Source organism: Bactrocera latifrons, unplaced genomic scaffold (genome assembly GCF_001853355.1).
Source record: "Bactrocera latifrons isolate USDA-ARS-PBARC rearing strain unplaced genomic scaffold, ASM185335v1 scaffold_0, whole genome shotgun sequence".
Classification (NCBI taxonomy): Eukaryota; Metazoa; Arthropoda; class Insecta; order Diptera; family Tephritidae; genus Bactrocera; species Bactrocera latifrons.
This window is the reverse complement of record NW_017534406.1, coordinates 108,550-129,960: the sequence shown is the minus strand read 5'-3', so window position 1 is coordinate 129,960 and position 21,411 is coordinate 108,550. Positions and strand designations below refer to the sequence as shown.

Genomic DNA, 21,411 nt, shown 5'->3' with positions numbered 1-21,411 from the left:
CTTCCGGAGCGTGGCGCAGCTTCGACCACCTCTACACCAATACGAAAACGTTAAAACCATCGTTGTGCGGTGGAAATGAAAGCTGTATCGGGTCCATAAACTGCACAAATTTTATTGGCTGCTTGAATGTATTTTTGCCTTTATCGTAGTAGTACTGTAAAATATGCCATATTTTATCTTTATTTTGCTCCATGTTTGCGACACTATAACTCACGAAGGACTTAACAGAAACAACAATCAATCAAACCCGTGTTAGCGCGTGAAATGAGCTTTCCAAAAAGGTATAGCGTGACCCGATGCGACGAATAAAACTAGAACTACGCGCTCTCAGCGCCAACCGCAAGACTTTTTTGACAACATAATATAATGCACTAAGGAAAAGCTTAGCGGGTGTAGTTGAACGTTTTTTACTTTCCAATTTGCATGGAACAAATACGGGGAAATTCCCTCAGGTGTTGCCAAAACTGTTTATTATTAAGTAAAAACAATACACGTAGTATGTTCGGGCGTAACCGGACATTTTACAATCACACAACTTGCAGCCAGGTAAATACCTTAAGGTACAAAACGTCAACCTGTGTATTGGAATTCAAGGTCATGTTTGTTATGTGGGGGCTAAGTAAAGTTTTTGAAAATGTGTATCAGTTTTAGGCACAAAGATACACGTTATCAGAAAAACATTGAGATATATCAATTAATGGCCGATATATGCGTTATAAAGTCAGCCGGAAGTTCGAATTTCCTTATATAAGGCATATGGGGGCTAAAGGAAATATTGAACCAATTCAACCCATTTTTGACACACAGACATACTATGTATTGGCAGGAAGGGATTCTCTCTGAATTTCAATTATATGTACATCTCACACGCCGACCGAGGTTTTCGGGTAAAAACCCGATTTTATTTTTTTTAAAAAATTAAAAGGATATTTGTTGACTGGTGTATTTGAACATCCACGTTGAAAAGAGAAAAACTAAAAAGCCCAAAGAGTCGATTATCATTTCATATGCAATGCACTTTAACAACAATACATATGCATTTAATTGCCTACACGAGTATAGCCGTCACATAATATTTTTAATACGCGGGAGCTTCCATTCACCGTGCGAGCAGTTAAGTGAAAGTAGCAGGCTTTTAGTCTTTTTCAGAAGTAAACAAGAAACGAAAGAAGTATTTTACATACGTACATATGTAAATACATATTTTACTGAAACGTCAGAATATTTCAATAGTTATAAAAGTGCAATAATTTCAGCTAATCAAAGCAATTAAAAGTATTAAAATGGATTACACAGTGAGTAAATAAACTTAGAATGTGATTAATGGAATAACAAGGCATTTACATTACATGTAATTATTGCTTCAATTAGCCAACGCCCACGGTTGTTCCCGCAGCCCCGTTTGACGCCTCAGCAGACGCACAGGCATTACGCGCCGCAATGAAAGGTTTCGGTACGGACGAGGACGAAATCATCAACATTCTTACCGCTCGTACAAATGCCCAGAGGCAACAAATCAGGGCACAATTCGAAACAGAGTTGGGCCGTGACTTAATCAAGGACTTAAAAAGTGAATTGGGTGGAAAGTTTGAAGATGTTATTTTGGCTTTAATGACACCACCAGTTGAATATTTATGTAAGCAGTTGCATAATGCCATGGCTGGCATGGGCACCGATGAGGAGACACTCGTCGAAATACTATGTACCAAAACGAATGAAGAAATGCATGAAATTGTTGCTGCTTATGAAGCAATATATGAGCGCCCGCTGGCGGAACAGATGTGTAGTGAAACCTCTGGCTTTTTCCGTCGTTTGCTGACACTTATTGTCACAGGAGTACGCGATCCCGCAGGCACCCTTGACGCGATTAAAGCGCACGAAGATGCCGAGGCTTTATATGCGGCTGGGGAAGCCAAGTTGGGCACAGATGAAGCCGTCTTCAATCGTATTATGTCGCACAACAGTTTCGCGCAATTGCGGCTCATCTTCGATGAATACAAAGAACTCTCCGGGCAGACTATTGAGCAAGCAATCAAGCATGAGATGAGTGGTGCGTTACATGATGCAATGATGGCGATTGGTAAGTGTGAAATTTCGTAAATATGACTCATTATTTTTATTTAAATATGTTACAATTCATTATAACAATGTACATTTGAATGTACTGATGTGCAGTTGAATGTGTACAGTCGCAAGCTGCCTTTTTCGCCAATCGACTTTACAACGCCATGAAAGGCATGGGAACAAATGATGACACTCTAGTTCGCATAATTGTGAGTCGTTCTGAAATCGATTTGGCGAATATTAAGGATGAATTCGAACGCATTTACAATCGTACATTATACAGTGCTGTTGTGGTAAGTAAACAAAAACGGTGGAAACAGATGATCAAAATTCTTTAATCGAATCAATCTCTTTTCAGTCAGAGACGTCTGGAGACTATAAAAAAGCCTTGACGGCACTTATTGGTGGAGCTTAGAACTCGATACCATACACTGATATTGATATCACTGAATAGGTTTTTACTTGGGGGATTACTTATCAAAAATGAAAACATCTCATTTTCGGTACCAAGCAAAATATCAGTTTTTACTGAAGTAATCTGTAGCTTTTTAACATGTATCAATGTGAAATTCTGTTTTGAGTCTCAAATATTAATTCATTAAAACTTGGAGTTACTTTTAAACTGAGTGGTTTTGTCTCTTTATTATTAAAATTGCTTATCATAGTATTGTTAATTTTTAAACTCTTTACTTGAAATACAATTTATAAGCTTTCTTTTCCTTAATCGGTAGGTAGTTCTCAATTTCATTGGGTACTGTGAAAAATGGCGGTGGTACCTGAAAAGCAATATAATTAGTATTTGTAGACATATTTTATATACATTTCTTTAAGCGCTAACATTTTTCAGCTCAGTGTATGTAGCTTCACGCTTCGTATACTCCTTAAATATATAATTATTTTCGATCTCGTAGTGAAATCGCGTATCGTGCATTTTGAGCAACACATTATCGACGCGTAGGAAATGTCTAAGTAATATGAAGAAACCCGATGGCATAACGCGCTGAAAAAAATATCAATTAATATAGTTGCCTTCCAAACCAAACTAACAACTTACAATTTTAACTGAACATGACGAAATCCCATTATCATGCAGTTCGTCTTCGAACAAGGTGAGATCATGATAAAAGAGTATTTTCTCACGTTGCATCAGTTTGAATTTATTCAATGACATATCGGAATTTTCTACACGAAATTTTTCATTTAAGGTACCTTGGTAGTCGGTAGTAAAAGTCCAATCAAATGGTTTAAATTTTTCTTCCATATGACAATCAGGTCTGCTCTCCTTCCATTCTTGAGCGCAGGCAACTTGCAGTGGCTGTTTTCCATTTTCAACCAAGCGTAATGAGTCCATCGGAAGGAATTCTAAAAGTGCGCCATCTTTGTGTTTTAGTGACAACTTATTTTTGTGGAACACCATATCGGGCAAGTGTGGCAGTTCAAGTGCATAGCGATAAGTACATAACTCACAGCAGTCATCTTCATATTGTGTGCAATTGTTATCTTGCCCCTTTTTGCAGATACTTTTAAGTATATGTGATTTGAGGTAGCTTATGTGCCAATTCTGAAAGTCAATTGTCTCACTGTCAACTGGTAAGCGGGGTACCAATTCGTCCTATAGACACATAATATTAGTAACAATATACTCTCCACTTTTGCGTAGGCACTTACCTCCATCATACTTATAATTTAATACGGATACTTTATACAATTTATGCGTTTTTGTGGTTTATAATTTGTTATTTCTGCACATGAATTATATTTTCGCTAAAGAAAATTTACAAATTTTGTTTTTGTGCTATTTTATTTTGCGCTGACATTCGCTTGCAGTCGGCAAAGCCGCTTTTTCAGAGTGTCCAGCGCTTATCAGTGGGGTAGTTAGAAAGATTGTTCAATTTGTATTTTGAAAATAAATCCATAATTATTTAAAGTAACATTTTAGATTTTGATATGACTTATAGTTCATAAATGTACATATATTTATATGCATATGTACTTTTTGAATTATTTATTATAACAAGTTCTGAACATATCAGAAACAGCTGACTAGATGCAATCAATTGTGAATTTTTACACTTTGTTTTGATCGTGGTAATCATCACCTTGTACCATGGTTTATACAATGGTGGTAATAAACATTATATTGAAGTAAAAATAATTGATAAAATAAATAAAAATAAAATAATGGTATCAAAAACTATTGACATGGAATCGAGCGATTCCGATGATGGAGATGATGAACAAATGCGTAAGTTCATGGAAGCGGCGGACATCACTTTGTTAACTAATACTATGTTTCATCAGTCCGGAAAACAAAATCCCATGAAAGAGAATATTCCTGCAAAATCGGATCGAAGCGTTTTAGAACAAAAAGGTTATTTTCTGTAAATCAACATGTATGAGTATATTTTACAGATGTTTGCAATTGTAGGTCCAAAGTCAAACCGCTATTTGCTAGAAGAACAGTTGGAAGCTAATGTAGATTTCATCGCGACAGAGTCAACACAGAAATTTCTCGGAAAAAAGCTTTCTGAGCTAATTGCGAAACATTTTGAATTTTGTAATATTGACACTCCGTCCAAAGTTCAAAAAACGAGGAGAAACCGTGTTACACTGCTCGCAGGAGCAGATTGTTATGTCAACCCCTATGAAGACTTTGAATTCGAAACGCAAGGCCCAACACAGCGGCCTACAATAAAGAGAAGAAAAGTGGATAGTGAAGAAAAGGAACAGCCGCTAGAAGAACTTCTTAATTTGGCATCAGTAACTGCTGAAGACGTCACCAGCGGAAAGCTAATTTCCGGTTGGGCGTCGAAACCCGAACGAAAAGAAAAACATTTTCACTACAAAAGTGATAGCGTTGGTACTCTGCATTTCAAACCAGTTGGAAATGAGTTCACAAAGATGCGTAATAAAAATAAGTGGAATGAAACAAAGATAAAACAAACAAAAAATTTAAGATTAGCATAACTTATATCTATCTTCCTTAATTAGGAGAAATAAACTTTAAATGACTAATAATGGCTATTTACAAATCCATTGTGCTACCAGTATATCCTGTGTGCTGTACAGACACGTGTGACTGACCCTCGAGCATGCTTAGCACTCCAACGCCACTTTGTGCACTAACACCTGTTGAATTGGGTATATCCTGCATACCGCTACTCAACACGCCGACATTAGGATCATTAGATGTTGGCATTTCAAGTATATTAAGGAAATCGCCTTCTTGAAATTCTTCCTTTTGCATACTTTGGCTCTCCTTCATTAGTTTATCATACTCCTGAAGTACACCATTGAATTCTGCAATTTCACTACGATTTCGTGCGACCAATTGATGTTTAAAATAGTTATGCACATTTGTTAACGACGCATTTGTTAAGGAATAGTATGCCTTTTCCAGGCTTTTCACTTCAACTTCATTCTCCATTTCAAGCTGTGGATTGTTGGCGTGTACTTCGCGAATCCGTTCCATAAAGTTACGCATAAATTCCTGCGCTGCATCGGCGAATAACACTAATGCCGATTCGGAAATATCTGTGAAACCACATACACGAAGTTGACCACAAACTGCCTTTCGTAAAGCAGCGCGGCATATTTTCGGGTTGATTTGAGGATAGGCCTGTGGTACACCGCGCGCGAAATTGCTTTCAATTGGCGGTATAAACCATATGGGCTTAGCAAATTTATCATCATTGATAAAATCTGCAGCATTTTCAGGTGGGAAGTCAACCTCAGGTATCATTTGACAAGGATTTAGCAAGTAATTCGATGTGCCCTATAAATACAAATTAAAATCCATAATACAAGGTATACATGTATGATATTACCGATTTGTTCGAATAGGTGTCAATAAGAGATTGCAACATTTCAGTTTGCTTCATAACTTCTATTGTTTGTGTCACCAAGGGATTTTTCACCTGCAGTTCCACCCTGAAAACGAAAAACAATATTTACATTGAGGATAAATGAAAGCAATGAGTTTTACCTTTTGTTTGTGCTGGATGGCAGTTTCTCCTGCATTTCTTCGAGTTTTGTGCGTTTTGCTGCTACAGGCACCATTTTTTCGGGTTCATTTTCCTTCACCGATGTTTCTTTTAGTTTTCCCCAAAGTTGTCGCGGCATAATTAAATAAATTTTTGTTGTGTGTTTGACGGTCTTCCCCTTTCTGTAAAGATGTCGTTCACAATCGTTTCTTTCATAATTTGTTCATTACTCCGAATAATTTTTTAACAGTTTTGAATACTTTTTATGTGAATTATTCGATTTTGTATTTAAGAACAACCATGTATGTTTTTTATATATAGACATTTTTGGGATTTGGTCACTATCGGTTAATTTTTTAATATAAGTTATATTAAATATATATATAATAAATACAAAACAATACAAAAAATGAATACGTGGTTGCAGGCGTGCAATAAAAGTCTTTGTAAATAATGGATACTATTGTGAACTTTTTAATTTTTTTCCAAATCGTGAATGACAGACCTTATCCACTTTGTACTCCGTGACACAATAAAAATTAGTTTATAATAAAAAGTATTATAAATGTATATAAATTAACATTAAAGTAAAGTGATAATTAATTTATTTGGAAGTAGTAAAATAGTTTAGTTAAAATGGATGTGTCGGCATTGCATGCACCTGTGGACTTTAATAAGGTAAATAAAGTTCGTTGCAAGCGGTACCTTTAATTTACATAAATATTAATAGTCTTTGGAGGAAATGTCGCCAGAGGAAAGGATGCGTGCCGAACACCAATTGATGCATGAAAAGCACAAAGGGCACGAGGCTATGCATTCAGAGATGGTGCTTATACTTTTCATAACCCTAATTGTGGCACAGGTTATTTTGGTGGAATGGAAAAAACGTCACTACAAATCCTACTCGGTATTTTTTATATTTGCTATGCACTTAAGTTTAGATATGAAAAATATCCTTCATTCCATTACAGGCCGTTACACTGCTTGCCATGTGGATTATACCACTAGTGATATCGATCTGTTACAATTTCATACGATTTGTTATCATTTGGACATTGTTTTCACTGCTAACGGCATTCGTTATCAAAAAAGCAGTTAGTAAACCAATACAGCGCACGACTCCGAGGTAATGTAGTTCCGAACCATGGTGGTTTGTCACTAAATATGTTATTTTTCAATTTTTGCAGATTAGTGTACAAATGGTTTTTACTAATATATCAAATTAGTTATTTTTTGGGTATTGGAGGCTATATTGTGATGATGGCTACATTTGTAGGCTTCAATTTTATATTTAATCAAGGACCTAACGTTTGGATGGACGCAGGATTGATGCTTGTTTTCTACGGTCTCTATATTGGTGTACTAGGTCGCGACATATCGGAAATTTGTTCTGAAAAAATGGCGGTACACATAGGGGTAAACTCGCGAATTTTTCATTTATGTGCATAAAATTAATTACAATAGTGCATATCTTTAGTATTACACACCGCAAGGCATTCCGACCCGCCACCTGGACAACAACGTTTGCGCAATTTGCGGGAATCAACTGTTGGTTGGCGTGAAGGAAGAGGGTATCTTTGAAAATACTTATAAATTATCCTGCAATCATATATTTCATGAATTCTGTATTCGTGGCTGGTGTATAGTGGGTAAAAAACAGACCTGCCCTTACTGTAAGGAAAAGGTTGATCTGAAAAAGATGTTTTGCAATCCGTAAGCCAAATTTGTGAGAAAACTATTTTATTGATGTAAATTTGTAATTTCATTACAGTTGGGAAAGACCGCATGTACTTTATGGACGTTTATTAGATTGGATTAGATGGCTGGTGGCTTGGCAACCACTTATTTTCTTCATTGTACAAGGCATTAATTGGGCATTGGGCTTAGAATAGAACTCTTCTAGTCATAACTTGAATCAAAGTAAATCACAGTAAAATAAATCAATTAATACAACATCAAAATCACGTTACTGTATTGTAGTAAAGTAATAGCATGTAGTTCCGTTGGGTTTGTATTGTCCTATAATTCCAGAACCCTAATAACGAGTTATATGCAATGCTACGGTACGCGTATAAAAACTGAACTGCCTAGAAAAAAATTATTTTTTTAGGGAAATACTTCAGTGGATTATTAAGTAAAACATAGTTAATTTAGTATTAGTATATATGTAAAAAACTTATTTATTCTTTATTTACATTATGCAATATTATATTGTCACCTTAATTACTTAAAGATATTCTGCAGCGCAGCATATACGGCTTCGCATAATTTATTACAATCTTCTATATTTAAGTGTGTATGTATGTATGTTTAGTAGTAGTATAATAAATATTCCAATTTCTTACGACATTAATACATACATATGTATAATGAAACGCATTTTTACCGATACGCGCACAATAATAGATCCGCATAAACCGTAAAAATATGCGTTAAATTAGTTTTTTTTTTTTTAGATAGTCGAAAAAACAGCCCTTGGTCGGATGAAATCCGACTCAATTCCGGTACGTAGAACCGGCTGACGTGGTAATTGCTTTAAATTAATCACTTCCGCTGCCTGACCGGGTTTATCTGACGCTACTCGCTACTCCTGACCATCATTTGCAATGATTTTTTCACGGTTTTTTTTCTTTAAAAATATAATTTTCCAGTTGATAGCATGCATATAAGACAAAATAGATGTAATATTGTTAGCAGTCGTATAATACAGAATATTCAATGTGAAATAAATCAAAAATATTTTTTTCGTACTTATGTATTGTATGTTTTGAAAACGTATTGAACTTTGTAAGAACGTTCTAATATTCCGATCACTTGAGAAACTCATGTAAGCTTGCAACAACAGCGGCGACGCCTATAAAACACTTTATATGAGTACACTAAGGTTCCACAAAAGAAACTAATAACCAGAAGCACCGATCATGCTACGGATTTGTTCAAATGACAGCCAGAAAGTTAATGACCATGGTGCCATACGTATCCAGCAAGGTAAGAAGCCTTTATACAGTGCAGCGAAACCTTCCTTATTCACTGTCTGACGCAGACAATCGATGGAGCCTTTATAGAGTAGACCCCTAAAAATATACATATATACATATACATTTAGTATTAATAGTGGTAATTGAGTGAACTTTTAATTTAAATTTTAGTTCACCATAATTTCAAAACGACTCTTACCTGCCCTTATCATCTGTCGGCTGATTCATTATACGTGTCTTCACCACATCTGCCGGCGTGCCCATAATGGCAGCTACAAATCCAGCACATATGGAGGAAAGTACATGCACGGTATGACAATCGGGCATATTCAATTTGATCATAATCATATGCTTGATAGTGTCATATGTTGTGAGATCTCCAAGATTCACAAGTGCCGCACGCTGTACATTCGGAACGCTGCCTTTCCACAAACCAGCTACACCACCGCGGCGAACAATTTCTTTGAAAGCGTGTGCTGCGCCATGGACACGTGCCGGTTCGCCCATCAAACGACGTTTGCCTTCCATTTGAATTTGTACCTTAACTAAGTCGGCTGGTGAAGCTAACCATTGTGCAACTGCACCTGCCGATACACCACAAAGCGCCGACTTCCACAGCGGCAACGTAATTATGCCGTTTTCATCGTTACCCAATTTACGACGCAGAAAGTCATAGCTGCATATACGCACACCACTGTAATATACAAAATGTTATAAGGGGTTAATGCTAGGAATTTCTCTGAATAGAATCACATTATATTTACCTGTAAACGACGTGGCGATAAAGAGCTGGCGTGACACCTTGCCACAACTTCATTGTGCCCTCTTCTCTGACAATGCCGAACGCGGTCGCCAACATGCCACGATACTGCTTGGCACAATGACATCACCATAGAATCAGGAAGAGAGAAGGAGAGTAAGAGGAGTAGAATGAATGCACTACGCCCCAGTCGGCAATTAGAGGTAACGAACAGACTAATGAATAAAACATTGACTTACTTATGGTTATGGACGAATAATGGAAAAAAGGGTATGGAATGGACGAATTGTTAGGATGCAGGTTTTATTGAAACTAAATTACGAACACTTCCCTGAAGATATACTTATGCAACTTTAAATACATACATACATATGTATAAATAATAATTTTTACCGTTAAAACTTTCAAGTATAGAAATTTTGTGGAATTGCCGCTGGCAAGAGGATATTTATGCAATTGTTTTAATTATAAAATAAAACAAAAATTGCTTAACACTTGAGATAATAAATATGTATATAGTACATGCATGTCGATAAACCTTTGCTGTCACTTTTTTATAGTTACCTTTTGTTTAACGCCTAGGTCGGTTTTTAAGCTGTTAGCAGCTGCTTCGCCTTGTATTTGTAAACGAGTTTTGGTGAGATCCAGTGGATAAGTAGTTAGTTCTGCTACGGAAGCAGCAACAACGGATACTACATAAGTACAAGCAAATGAATCTGCATAATCATACTTGACGGGACGTAACTGATTTCTTGTTGCAGGTCCTGCCGGAGGCGCCGGTGGAGGCGACGATGGTTCGCCTGCCGAATTATTTTGTGTTTGACTTTGCATTATAAGGCTTTTAATATTAATTTTTTAGTCTTGATTTCTATAAGAAAGTAGTAATAATTCACTCATTATGTCGTTATACATGTTTTTAAGTTAGTTATATAATTTGTTATAACTAATAATGTTTTGTATTAGGTACTATATGAATATAATATGTATGCACATACATATATGTAAATACATAAGTATCTTAAAAAAAGCATAAAGTTGTCACTAAAGATACTGGAATATTTAACTTCTTAGTAAAAAAATAAATTTTTGAGAAATTCAAAATGAGCTGAATATTTATATGCATATATTAAATGCAATTCATACTAAAATAAAATAAAAAGTAAACAACATTTGAGAAGTTCAAAGTACACTTCATTTCATATACAAATAATAAAGACAAAGATATTTATCTAATTGCTTTTCCACAGCAATAACATGCCTTTCACAATCAATTTGAACAGGCCCCCTTTATTCCAATTTGAAATTTTTCCCTTATCATAGGTTGTTTGTTCCGCTTAACGGTTTAAATATAGCAAATTATATACAAAGAGGATATAATAAATTGGCACTGATTGTGTGATATTTTGCATGTGACCCGATCTGATCAAATATTTTGATTACGATTACGTCTTGTTGTACGTGTACATATGTTATTGAACGTACATACAAACTGTCCTTTTAAAGAGTTTCTGGTATTCAGGTTAAGTTAAAATTTGTATCGTTATCATTGCTGGTAGATAAGTATGCTAATTGATTAAGCATTTTTTTTAGTTATATTTAGCAACTTTCAATTACAATTTATCACAATCCCACTTTACATAATGAATCCCCTAAAGCAATCGAATCACAATCAGACACTTTAACTGGGTAGCCCCACTTTCTTGCAGATACTCGAATACCTTTCCACAGCGCAATGTATTTGATAATAAATGATTTGATAATAGATTTGATTCTTATCAATATTTCACTAACCTCTGTCAAAAAAGCAAAAAAAAAAAAGTTATAAAACAAAACTGAAAACAAAAGTCTGTTCGTCGCTACTCATGGCACAATACAATATACCGATACCTAACAAACATATGAAAACTACTTTTTAGACAAAACGTCAAAGGTAATAAAATAAAGGCGCAAAGCCAAAAGCTACTGCAATACGGATGGCAAAGTTATCCGTCACAACACAACGCGTAAAACCATGCGTCAAGAAATAAAATGACGTATAACATACACATTTCGTTAGTTATGTATAGTATGTATAAAATATTTATTTCGAATTTTAATATAATTTTTTTTTATCATTATCTTTGTAATGTAATAAGTACACTTTTTATACAGCTATATTTTGAAATGTAATAATACTTTTCAAGATTCATGTGCTGAACACATTACGACAGTTATTTAGACAGCTGCACGACTACATAACTGTGTCCATAAGAACGTGTGTATTCTAATATGTGACAGATGTCGCTTGAAGTCTGTCGCTCTCTTTGTGTTCAGCACATCAAGGATGGGATTTCGTTAACCCCTACAAGTGGGTCTACCTGAACGCAATGGGCAGTCTCAGCTTAGCGAACTGGGCATAAATTTCTTACATCTTTCCGTGAATTTCAAATCAAATACTTTTTCAGCTTTAGCTCCATGAACTTCACTTTTTATTATATTTCAAACTAAATAAGCATACTTATACCTATTGAGCGTGTAAAATAATTTGTTTGCATTGACTTATGTAGGTACTCGTACAATTGCATATATGTACATAAGCAAAAAAAAAACATATTTCAACATATATATACAGACGTAAATACATGAACGCCAATATATGCATATATGTATAAAATGTACCTATTTGTAAATATGTATGTTTAAACAGTACAATATTGTTCTTACTCTTCTATGGTATAATAAAATTTTTAAACCATTTCTAAATTTATTAGTACCAATGAATTTTTTTTAGATTTTTTGAAATACAAATAGTAAAAGAAATGTAAGTATACGCATTTATATGTATGTATATGTATAAGAATGGGGGGGAAAAAAGCAAAACTTAACGATCATTACAAAGAACATCGTTTAAAAATGTAAAACAAACAAATTGTATAGATATTATTTAAATAAACACTCTCCCGCACGCTGCATTCGCTCAATATACGCCTTTTCATTCCATATTTACTGATATCACAACATTAACTTGTGGACAACTTTCACTATTGGACGCATCTGTCGACATCAATAACTGTGACATGCGGTCACTAAGCTCAGCCTGCGAATCTGCCATGCCTGGCGGAACCATCCAAATGGGCTCTGTGCACAGAATATGAACATAAACATTAAAATTAATGTATGTATATAAGCAATATTAAATAGTTGTAGACTTAGATATATAAATTAGTATACTTTGATTACCTCCTACATTCCAACCATTGGGTGTGCATAGTCTCCACATAATCGCCGGTTGAGTTGGAGGAATATCAGCTAAAATATCACAAGTTTCTCCTGGCTTTAAAGCTGGCACTTCAATGCGCCGCTTTTGACTAGGTGCTGTTAAGTAGCATCCGTTTGGCCAGTCGATGGTACCATCGTTTTGTAGTCTAAACGCTTGTTGATGTTCACTTGGTCGAGACTGATTAAGTATTTTCATCGAAGGCAGCGTTTGAAAAGTATGAATGTCCAAATAGCAACCGACAGCTGTCTGCAAATTCCTTCAAAATAGCGAAACATATGAAACCTATGACTTTGTTTTGAATTTATTTTTATTTAACACTTACCAATTGCTCATTTCCAAATAGAATTTTGCCGCTTCTTGATCTACTTGATTATTCATAAGGCTTTGGAATTGTCTAACCAAATCCTCATGATCAGTTGTACCTAAACAGCTAAATTGTTGGAGTAGTAATGAGTCAATATCGACTTCATTACCTAAACGTTGCTGTTGCTGTAATAAATAGTGTTGTTGTTCTAAATCTTGCGGTTGTTGTTGCAGTTGGGGTATTAGAGGTGATTTCATTTGCGGTGGTGGTGGTAAAGGAATGGCTTGACCAGAAGACAAGAAAGGAGGCGAAGATGATGGATTTATCGTTGTTGGTTCAAATCCATTTGTAGCTGGTGCAGCAAATGGCACCGGCATGGGCGTAGCTGCAGGATTGATCATTTGTGCTTGAAAAGTAGGTTCACATTGCATTTGTAGCTGTTGATGTTGCTGTTGTAGATTATCAGATTGTTGCGGTTGTTGCTGTTGATGATCAAAGCTGTCGCTTATATCCATCTTTTTGACGTACTATTCTCAAGCTGTAAAAAGGTGAAGTAACAATCTTATCTATATAATTATTTAAAGACATATTATATTGAAGTATGTTTATTGTGAGTCGTGACTGATGAAATAGCATAAAAATATAGCAACCGATCAACCTACATATAACACCTTTGTCCTCTGTCCATCTCTTTGTCTGTCATTTACCTACCTTAAATGTATATATAGATACGTATATTGTGTGTTGTTTATTACCTCCTGAACTATAGGATTCTGATTATAAAACGGCGTTCTAATTAGACTTTCAAAAGACCAATACTCACTTTGTCTATGTAAGTTTTCGTTTATCACCGATAATTTTGTTAAATAATACAAAATATTTTCAAAGTAAATCTCGGAATTCTACTACAGATGCTGATAAACGCAATTAGTACAACAACAAAATAAACATAAAGAAGAAGTGAAAAGAATCACTCCAATGTCAAATTCCCAAATGGCCAAATGTACAGAGTTGCATTTTGTATTCTGAGATAGAAATAATGTGTTAACTTTTTAGGACTTTTGTTTTAGAAAATTATTTCACACTTTTTGTGTTTAATAAAAAATTAAAGAACAAGAGACTAATACTAGTTAATTGTACATCTATTGTTGGAAAGTAAATTTTTAGATAAAAATATGTATATGCAAATATTTATAATGTTTACGTTTCAGATAAAATAACTTGAAATATTGCTTTGTATTTTTTAGAAATATATATATGTATGAAAGTATTTTTTTATTTGTGTGAATAATAGCAGCGATTGTACAACCTTACGAACTTAAGTAGAATTATGTTATAAAACATGTTATCTGGTAACACCAATGGAACGTGTGGGACATAGAGAAATTAAATGTGGAAGGATAATAAGTGGAAAAAGAGGTTGAAATCGAAAATCAAATCAGTCCAAGTGAAAAAATTCCATAAGGCGAAAGCAAAAGTTGGTAAATAAGTTCTGATTGGATTAAAATGTGGTAGTGAAAACATTGACCGTGAAATTAAACCACTTGGATTGTTTCGAAATAAATATATATGAAAATATCTTGGCAAATCAAAGGTCGTGATTAATAAGTGTGCAAGTGACAACAACAAAATTAAGGTTACAATTGGTGCTTAATTAGGTTTCGAGAGATTCCCGAGACTTCGTTTCCAATTAAAAAAGTGACGAACTAGTGAGCAACCGAGCGCAAAGCTACATAGAGAAGGTGGGGATAGACAAATCAGACGTGTATTTAAATACATAAATATGTCGATATGTATTTAACACTGCCAGTATTTCAGAAGTTATCTCAAAGGAGTTAAAATAAAATCATAACACTAATAGAAATGTATGTATATAGTATGTTATAAAAATCTGTGGCATGGCATAGAAGTCAATTTTATTAAATTTTTAATACATGGGTTTTTTTTCTCTATGTAAGTCTGATTTCGGTACTTTGCGAGCGTTTAATGTTCTTCATTTATGTATATATGTATATGCATACATATACCATATTTTTGTAACATTACCAAACTGGTAATGGAAATACTATATGTGGAGACTGACACCCTCAAACAAGTGTCCTTAAAAATGTATACTAAACTATTTGCTTTATACATCATGTCGTATGTAATAGAAATAAAGCGCTCAGCGCTACCTCACTCCAGTTATAACTAACTATATAAAACCCTTCTTGCCACTTCCGCCTCTTGCGCTTTGTACTATAGTAACGCTGTATCAACATTCGGCTGCCGCCATAGTAGTTGCTAATGATACATCAATCTTGCGCTCTTTACAAGTTCTGCACCCATCTGGGATACATCTCTTTGTGGTCTGCTGTTCAACTCCATTATTTTGCGCGATTGTTGTTCGGTCGTTTGTCGCTTTATGTAACAAGTGTGTTGTTATGTTATATTATATTGTTATTACAATGTGTATTAAATCTTCTGTATTTAGTTAAATAATTAAAATTAAATGCATATGTATGTAGAATAAAAATATAAAACGAATAAAGTGGAAATTAAGACATGTAAAAAGCCGATAAACCCAAACAAATCTAGCTAATTTTAATATTAAATAATTAAAAGCAAATAATTTTTTATACGAATATATGAAATCTGACAAAATAACCTATTGTCAGGTATTTTGCGCAAGTGCTTATCGGTATGTTGAAAATTGTCGTATCAGTTTGAAATTTTTAAATAACAGTTAAAAAGTGCTTACACTTATGCACATTTCCATATCCTCAACTAAAAAATAAACAAATAACTGACGAGTTGATCTTTAAAAAATTATTTTTATAAGAAAACAAAATAAACAACACGTTTTTGAAAACGATAATGTAATATCAAAACTTGGAAATTATTAAGGAATATGTGCAAAGGTATGTATGTACATCAATGTATTTCTCTACAGTGTATATATGTATGTATTACAATAAAGGCTCCCTAAATTGGGTTCTGAGTTCATATGAAAACAATAGTTTATGTTAGTTAATTATAAAAAAAAAAAATTATTGCTATATAATAAGTAATTGCTAAATATATGTATACAGTTATTGTCGAAACAATAGAATAGTATTTTATATTAAAAAAATGAATACCTATAATATGCATATCGTATTAAGTGAAAATATTTTCTTCCAGACACTCATCACGATGACTAGTCCAGAGAATAGAATAATAAACCATGGTAAGTTAATGTATAACTATTAATGCGTTTTGTGAACTTAAGACCTAAGAGAAATTTACTTCCACTTACGTTGTTATGTTTCTTAAAGTAAATGGAATCCCTTTTCATTCCACAAAAATTTTCTATACCCGAATGAGGTAAAGACAAAATAGGTTATGGTCGTCTTGATATTAAAGAAAGCGAATAAATAATAATATACAATATATAGATACATATGTATGCTTCCTATCAATATCGGCCCTTGCATATCGCAAATGGAGTATGCTTTCGGGTAAAGAGTAATCTTGACATATTCATATTCTGAATACTGTAGAAAGTTAAATTTCTGTATAGCCAAATTCAATTCGAGCATAACACTCTAACAATTGACCTATCAACACGAAGCGTCGGATATGGAAAAAATATTTTACTAAGTGATAACAGAAGGCTTGATATATGTACATATGTATTTAGATGGTTATATGTATGTAACTATATAATTATACATATGTAAATATGTGCAGGAGTTCAAATGCATATACATACATATGTACATAAATATGTGTACATATTTAAAAAATAATATAAACAATATATGTATATATGCTGTTTGTGGAAACCAAATAGTTATCCAGTAAACACGCCAACTGTCAACAGTCCCTCCAGCATTGCTTTGTAAATATGTGATACCGTATATTCCTATTTACCTATATAGGTATCGACAAATGCTTATAATATATAGCTATACTATGTAGGTATATGTACATAAATAAGTTATGTATATGTAAATCCGCGCACAAACGGAGAAAAATAAATTTTATTGAATATAAAGCTGTAAGGGAATTAGAGAAATACTGAAGAAAACCCACGTTTATTGATTTTAGTTATTTTTAGAAATTACTTGCCTTCACAGCAGTTAATCACGAAATAAATATTCTGCAACTTTACGAAGCAAGAAATGAAAAATGAAAGGCAAGTCCTTTTCCATGCGCCGGGTAACTCCAACAGTTTCTATATACATATATGTATATGTACATACATATGTATGTATATCTATTTATGTATATATAATATTTGTTTATATACATAAATACATATGTATGTGTAACAAAGCTAATAGGAGGTCCTACCACCGTCTCGTTGCTGCACACTAGCACACCTGTTTAGGTGCGATGTCACTGCTTTTACCTTCGCATTGAAGGCTCCACGGTTAAAATATTCAATATGAAAGGGAGGAGTAAAAACGTAGTATGTGCATGCATAAGTGTACAATAAAAAGCCTCGACATTAGGTAAAATATTAGGATATTATAACAAGTAAACTGGAGGAAGGCGCCAATACAGCGCGGCAAGGTTAAATGAATTAAGGCAGGACAAGATAATGTCTATGTGGAAACATATAGATTTATATTAAATAAGGAAAGTCAAAGTTCGAATGGAATAATGTAAGGAATTTCAGTCAATTGGTGAATGTGGTGCATCTTATATAAAACTTATTTGTCCCAATCTATGTATATTGCTAATAACGCGATTATTGACTTCAAACTTTTCAAGTTACCGGAACTTTATAAGCTTAGACAATTGATTTAACGTACCTTCACAAAATGTATTCCAACCGAGTCAGAAAACAGTACCTAACTAGGTGACCACAGGTCCTAAATTTCGCAAAAAAATACTGGTAAAGTTTGAGCTGTTTATATTAATGTCAATAATTGGATTTTTGATTTCCCACATTTTTTTATTTTCTCTGGACTTTCTACAACTTTAATTCAATTATCATTTTAATGTAATATTTGATAATATGATAGCCTCGACAGACGATGGCACTAATTTGCATGAGAGGGCTTAATTTGCATTAACTTGCGCATTTGATCCATGTTGATGCACAAAAAATTCGTGCATTTAGCTGAATTTACCAAATTTGAGTAGACAACACTGCCCACAAATGGCCGATTTTTGCTATTGTGAGTGATGATTGATTAAAAGAGGAAGAAAAAAACGTAAATAGTAGATTTGAGGAAAGCATCAGAGGTAAGATATTTTTTATCGCTAAATATATTACGTACTAGTATATTAACAAAAACAAATTTTAATATTTTTAGATGGCAGGTAATAAACAACGCAAAGCTTGGATGAACCGCGACGAAAGTGTTTTGATTGATTTGTGGCGTGAACGAGCTGGAGATTTGCGACGTGTTAAGGGCAATTCGCAAATCTATGCTGATATATCCGTACAAATGGCACATAAATTTACACCAAAAGAAGTGCATGTTAAAATACGGAACCTTACACAAAAATATAGGTACATATCTACCCACAAAACCTTTTTAACATTATTAAATTTTGTTAAATTGTAGAGAGGAAAGGAAAAAAGTTGGGTCCTCGGGAGGCAGCCCATCGGGGTGGAAGCTTTTTGATGCAGTCCATCAAATAATCGAACTGGCGGCAGGCAATGTTACAGAAACCTGTGAATCGTTTACTGTGGTAAGCTGAACTTTACGCGTTTATTATTAAAATTATGTTTTCTTTTAAAAATATCGTATTCAACATTGCTGCCATTCCAGTCATCTATACCTACAGCATCACCAGTATCTGTAGTGCCGGTATCTGAACTGCTTTGTGCGCCATTAATGGCATCGACAAGCTCGGCATCACTGTCGCCACTGGATAGCTCAATATCAGCAGTTGGTACATCTAGAAAGAGGAATTATAAGGGTGAAATACTAAAAGTGGCAAAAGAGCAAAATGAATTGCTGAAAACGGTGGTAGAGGATGGGAAAAAATTAACTGAAAGAGTCGTTAATGCTATCGAACTACAAAGTAACAATACCAAAGAGTTCATAGACATAATGAAAATTCTATTAGAAAAAATTAAAAAAAAAACATAAAATTAAAAATAAATGTTATACTGTCAAATATTATGTATAATTATTTCTTCCTGTGGTTCCTATGTTTATGTACTTATAAAGTTTGATCTGAAAGTAATAAAAAAAAATATAAAGACATGTGTATGAAAATCAATGTAGTCAGAAATTTACCTGTGATCACAGCTTGCCAACAAAATAATCGAATACCATCTTTTATAATTGTAGTAATTATGGCTTCGCCTTTTTTGGGTTGCACTTCGATGTGGCAACCATCTAAGGCACCGAAGCAGTGCAATGTAATCCGCAAAATTATCACACAAGTGGGATACAGCGTCACATGTTGCTATTCATTTTCCCAATATTCTTAACTTTTCGCACTCTGTTTTTGAAGCCCTTCGTCTTTCTATCCAGACGAAGTTTTCCTTGAACCTTGATTCATCCATTGCAGGAATATCGTGCGCCCGAAATTTATCACTTCAGTCCTTAAAATACACAATTTTTGATTTCAAATCCAAATTACATTTAAGTTTTGCTTTTAACTTTACTCTATTATCTTTTAACGCATTTAATAATATACGAATTTTTTCATTAAATTTATATTGATCTTCCAAAAGTACCAAAATTGCCATTAAATATTTCTTTCTATCCATTTTTATTTAATTTTTTTTAATAAATAAACAAATTTCATAATCAGCTGTTTAATTCACAAGTTGGTCGTCTGTCACCATAAAATTTTAAAGTGCATTATCATTTCTTAATGCACATTAATTTTACTCGTCTGTCAAGGATATAATATTCCTAACAACAAGTTGCGCTAGGTCATAATCAATCAATTGCATATACTTTGTACTTTTTTTATAAATATTGCACCATTTTAATAGATAATTATTTAGTCTGGTCCGTTAGTACCAAAATTTGTAACAATAATAATCGCCGTTACTTGCAATTAGAGTGAATGATCCATAAAATACACTGTAGATACATAAGTAAAATATGTACACATGTAAATATTATTGTATGTAAGTACATATATAATGAAATGTATTTTAAATGTGGTTCTTCTTTCCTTAGCGTTTCTCGTATTTTGTTTTTGTTTCTATTTTCGTATATTGTAGTTTGTTTTTATTTTGCAAATAGCTTAGATACCCTGAAGAGCTGAGCTGAGCTGAGGAGTGAGTGCATCTCTACTGAAATATTAACCTCCCCCCACAAATACGCTGATAAACCCATACATCTCACTTGTTTATATATTACATATCTATATACATACGATACTATAGACATACATATATATGTCTTTTTTCATTTTGTTATTTTGTTGATATATCGGCTTGACGTTAAGTTGGCACGCCACCCACTCTTTATCTGCTCTCTTTCACCCAGTTTGTTTTGCAATAAAAATGTGTGTGCCTCTCGGAAATTCTCCACATTTGTGCTCTCTTTTAAATTTTGCGCTCCGAGTAAATGCTGTAATATAAAATACTTTGTATATAGATCTGTATGGCTATAGCTAAGTAAATACTTACTATATTTCTACATAAGTAATCACGTATATCACATTGTATATACTTTTGCATGTATGTATGTATGTGAATATACGACAGGGGTAGTGTTTTGCTTTTTGTTGTTTTAAATACTTGTTTCTGTTTCTAAATATACAATCCGCAGCTATGCACGATTTATAAACGAATCTAAAAATAGAACGGCAGGTCACGGCCTATTCAAACACCCAACGAGCTATGTACTTGCACATACATACATACGTACTTACATACATGCATAATTACGCAGATAAATACAAATATACTTACATAGTATATCGAATACTGCTTTTTTACATTTATTTGCTCTTCGACTTAATTCAATTTCACTTTGCACAGTCACAGACTGTAATGCTGATAAGTAAAATAGAAATAAATATTTATAATGTGAGAGCTAAAATTGTTCACTTACAGACGTGTTCGAAATAATAAGAACAACCAAAGTGAATATCGAAATCATTGAATAAAA

At 33.8% G+C, this 21,411-nt stretch overlaps 9 protein-coding genes across 19 annotated transcripts in view; 5 read left to right on the top strand and 4 right to left on the bottom strand.

Annotated features, from left to right (window-relative positions):
• Nucleotides 1–1,077: 1,077 nt before the first annotated feature.
• Nucleotides 1,078–2,690, top strand: LOC108969449 (annexin B10-like). The gene is made up of 4 exons (XM_018934578.1): nt 1,078–1,295; nt 1,372–2,080; nt 2,176–2,357; nt 2,423–2,690. Exons 1-4 carry the CDS (start codon nt 1,284–1,286, stop codon nt 2,477–2,479), a joined length of 960 nt encoding a protein of 319 aa, XP_018790123.1. The 5' UTR covers nt 1,078–1,283; the 3' UTR covers nt 2,480–2,690.
• On the bottom strand, nt 2,676–4,008 carry LOC108970171 (TIP41-like protein). Its single transcript, XM_018935771.1, has 4 exons — nt 3,733–4,008; nt 3,119–3,676; nt 2,903–3,064; nt 2,676–2,840 (listed from the first exon to the last, which is right to left on the bottom strand). Exons 1-4 carry the CDS (start codon nt 3,739–3,741, stop codon nt 2,751–2,753), a joined length of 819 nt encoding a protein of 272 aa, XP_018791316.1. The 5' UTR covers nt 3,742–4,008; the 3' UTR covers nt 2,676–2,750.
• A 139-nt stretch (nt 4,009–4,147) lies between these two features.
• LOC108978465 lies at nt 4,148–5,082 on the top strand. Its single transcript, XM_018948810.1, has 2 exons — nt 4,148–4,435; nt 4,493–5,082. Exons 1-2 carry the CDS (start codon nt 4,246–4,248, stop codon nt 5,029–5,031), a joined length of 729 nt encoding a protein of 242 aa, XP_018804355.1. The 5' UTR covers nt 4,148–4,245; the 3' UTR covers nt 5,032–5,082.
• Nucleotides 5,065–6,261, bottom strand: LOC108978395. Its single transcript, XM_018948686.1, has 3 exons — nt 6,050–6,261; nt 5,892–5,994; nt 5,065–5,839 (listed from the first exon to the last, which is right to left on the bottom strand). The coding sequence occupies exons 1-3, from the start codon at nt 6,184–6,186 to the stop codon at nt 5,090–5,092; spliced, it is 990 nt and encodes a 329-aa protein (XP_018804231.1). The 5' UTR covers nt 6,187–6,261; the 3' UTR covers nt 5,065–5,089.
• Nucleotides 6,262–6,544: 283 nt separating this feature from the next.
• LOC108976347 (RING finger protein 121) lies at nt 6,545–8,196 on the top strand. The gene is made up of 6 exons (XM_018945428.1): nt 6,545–6,725; nt 6,778–6,954; nt 7,019–7,173; nt 7,235–7,463; nt 7,525–7,760; nt 7,819–8,196. The coding sequence occupies exons 1-6, from the start codon at nt 6,684–6,686 to the stop codon at nt 7,937–7,939; spliced, it is 960 nt and encodes a 319-aa protein (XP_018800973.1). The 5' UTR covers nt 6,545–6,683; the 3' UTR covers nt 7,940–8,196.
• Nucleotides 8,197–11,750, bottom strand: LOC108976232 (mitochondrial uncoupling protein 4). 2 transcript variants are annotated; one of them, XM_018945225.1, is made up of 6 exons: nt 11,577–11,750; nt 10,350–10,653; nt 9,790–9,893; nt 9,225–9,719; nt 8,964–9,121; nt 8,799–8,901 (listed from the first exon to the last, which is right to left on the bottom strand). In XM_018945225.1, exons 2-6 carry the CDS (start codon nt 10,614–10,616, stop codon nt 8,858–8,860), a joined length of 1,068 nt encoding a protein of 355 aa, XP_018800770.1. In that variant the 5' UTR covers nt 10,617–10,653; nt 11,577–11,750; the 3' UTR covers nt 8,799–8,857. The 2 variants fall into 2 exon arrangements, with proteins under 2 accessions (XP_018800859.1, XP_018800770.1); XM_018945314.1 differs by having other exon boundaries at nt 8,197–9,121; nt 11,577–11,748.
• Nucleotides 11,751–12,592: 842 nt separating this feature from the next.
• Nucleotides 12,593–14,296, bottom strand: LOC108978548 (basic-leucine zipper transcription factor A). Of its 3 annotated transcripts, XM_018949004.1 has the most exons (5): nt 14,172–14,296; nt 14,104–14,111; nt 13,367–13,886; nt 13,005–13,300; nt 12,593–12,902 (listed from the first exon to the last, which is right to left on the bottom strand). In XM_018949004.1, exons 3-5 carry the CDS (start codon nt 13,861–13,863, stop codon nt 12,757–12,759), a joined length of 939 nt encoding a protein of 312 aa, XP_018804549.1. In that variant the 5' UTR covers nt 13,864–13,886; nt 14,104–14,111; nt 14,172–14,296; the 3' UTR covers nt 12,593–12,756. The 3 variants fall into 3 exon arrangements, with proteins under 3 accessions (XP_018804549.1, XP_018804627.1, XP_018804468.1); XM_018949082.1 differs by lacking the exon at nt 14,172–14,296 and having other exon boundaries at nt 14,060–14,111; XM_018948923.1 differs by lacking the exon at nt 14,104–14,111 and having other exon boundaries at nt 12,641–12,902.
• A 478-nt stretch (nt 14,297–14,774) lies between these two features.
• The window catches only part of LOC108973744 (histone deacetylase 4), a 43,176-nt gene continuing 36,539 nt past the window's right edge, over nt 14,775–21,411 (top strand). For 5 of the 8 annotated variants that reach the window (XM_018941709.1, XM_018941873.1, XM_018941556.1 and 2 more), the window contains exons 1-3: nt 14,775–15,090; nt 16,006–16,248; nt 16,511–16,556. In XM_018941709.1, the coding sequence (XP_018797254.1) occupies nt 16,523–16,556 (34 nt within the window). In that variant the 5' untranslated portion in view covers nt 14,775–15,090; nt 16,006–16,248; nt 16,511–16,522. Of the gene's footprint in view, nt 15,214–16,005; nt 16,249–16,510; nt 16,557–21,411 lie in introns of all 8 variants that reach the window. The other 3 variants (XM_018941325.1, XM_018941392.1, XM_018941471.1) reach the window with 3 other exon arrangements.
• Nucleotides 17,872–19,465, top strand: LOC108974239. Its single transcript, XM_018941980.1, has 5 exons — nt 17,872–18,212; nt 18,343–18,565; nt 18,637–18,836; nt 18,892–19,018; nt 19,099–19,465. Exons 3-5 carry the CDS (start codon nt 18,637–18,639, stop codon nt 19,420–19,422), a joined length of 651 nt encoding a protein of 216 aa, XP_018797525.1. The 5' UTR covers nt 17,872–18,212; nt 18,343–18,565; the 3' UTR covers nt 19,423–19,465.

Bases quoted from the DNA above. Each gene is read 5' to 3' on its own strand.
- LOC108969449 (XM_018934578.1), top strand. The intron at 2,081-2,175 runs GTAAGTGTGAAA...ACTGATGTGCAG, and splicing joins TGATGCAATGATGGCGATTG to TTGAATGTGTACAGTCGCAA. The intron at 2,358-2,422 runs GTAAGTAAACAA...ATCTCTTTTCAG, and splicing joins CATTATACAGTGCTGTTGTG to TCAGAGACGTCTGGAGACTA.
- LOC108976232 (XM_018945225.1), bottom strand. From the start codon at position 10,616: ATGCAAAGTCAAACACAAAATAATTCGGCAGGCGAACCATCGTCGCCT. The intron at 9,720-9,789 runs GTAAATATAATG...TGTATATTACAG, and splicing joins TATCGCCACGTCGTTTACAG to TGGTGTGCGTATATGCAGCT. The intron at 8,902-8,963 runs GTGCTTCTGGTT...AGTGTTTTATAG, and splicing joins ACAAATCCGTAGCATGATCG to GCGTCGCCGCTGTTGTTGCA.
- LOC108978465 (XM_018948810.1), top strand. From the start codon at position 4,246: ATGGTATCAAAAACTATTGACATGGAATCGAGCGATTCCGATGATGGA. The intron at 4,436-4,492 runs GTTATTTTCTGT...TTGCAATTGTAG, and splicing joins AAGCGTTTTAGAACAAAAAG to GTCCAAAGTCAAACCGCTAT.
- LOC108978548 (XM_018949004.1), bottom strand. From the start codon at position 13,863: ATGGATATAAGCGACAGCTTTGATCATCAACAGCAACAACCGCAACAA. The intron at 13,301-13,366 runs GTAAGTGTTAAA...GCTATTTTGAAG, and splicing joins TATTTGGAAATGAGCAATTG to GAATTTGCAGACAGCTGTCG. The intron at 12,903-13,004 runs GTAATCAAAGTA...TTCTGTGCACAG, and splicing joins CAATGGTTGGAATGTAGGAG to AGCCCATTTGGATGGTTCCG.
- LOC108976347 (XM_018945428.1), top strand. From the start codon at position 6,684: ATGGATGTGTCGGCATTGCATGCACCTGTGGACTTTAATAAG. The intron at 6,726-6,777 runs GTAAATAAAGTT...AAATATTAATAG, and splicing joins CACCTGTGGACTTTAATAAG to TCTTTGGAGGAAATGTCGCC. The intron at 7,761-7,818 runs GTAAGCCAAATT...ATTTCATTACAG, and splicing joins AAAAAGATGTTTTGCAATCC to TTGGGAAAGACCGCATGTAC.
- LOC108978395 (XM_018948686.1), bottom strand. From the start codon at position 6,186: ATGCCGCGACAACTTTGGGGAAAACTAAAAGAAACATCGGTGAAGGAA. The intron at 5,995-6,049 runs GTAAAACTCATT...TTTCGTTTTCAG, and splicing joins CCATCCAGCACAAACAAAAG to GGTGGAACTGCAGGTGAAAA. The intron at 5,840-5,891 runs GTAATATCATAC...TTGTATTTATAG, and splicing joins ACACCTATTCGAACAAATCG to GGCACATCGAATTACTTGCT.
- LOC108970171 (XM_018935771.1), bottom strand. The intron at 3,065-3,118 runs GTAAGTTGTTAG...TATTTTTTTCAG, and splicing joins CGTCATGTTCAGTTAAAATT to CGCGTTATGCCATCGGGTTT. The intron at 2,841-2,902 runs GTTAGCGCTTAA...ATTGCTTTTCAG, and splicing joins CATACACTGAGCTGAAAAAT to GTACCACCGCCATTTTTCAC.
- LOC108974239 (XM_018941980.1), top strand. From the start codon at position 18,637: ATGGCAGGTAATAAACAACGCAAAGCTTGGATGAACCGCGACGAAAGT. The intron at 18,837-18,891 runs GTACATATCTAC...GTTAAATTGTAG, and splicing joins AACCTTACACAAAAATATAG to AGAGGAAAGGAAAAAAGTTG. The intron at 19,019-19,098 runs GTAAGCTGAACT...CTGCCATTCCAG, and splicing joins CCTGTGAATCGTTTACTGTG to TCATCTATACCTACAGCATC.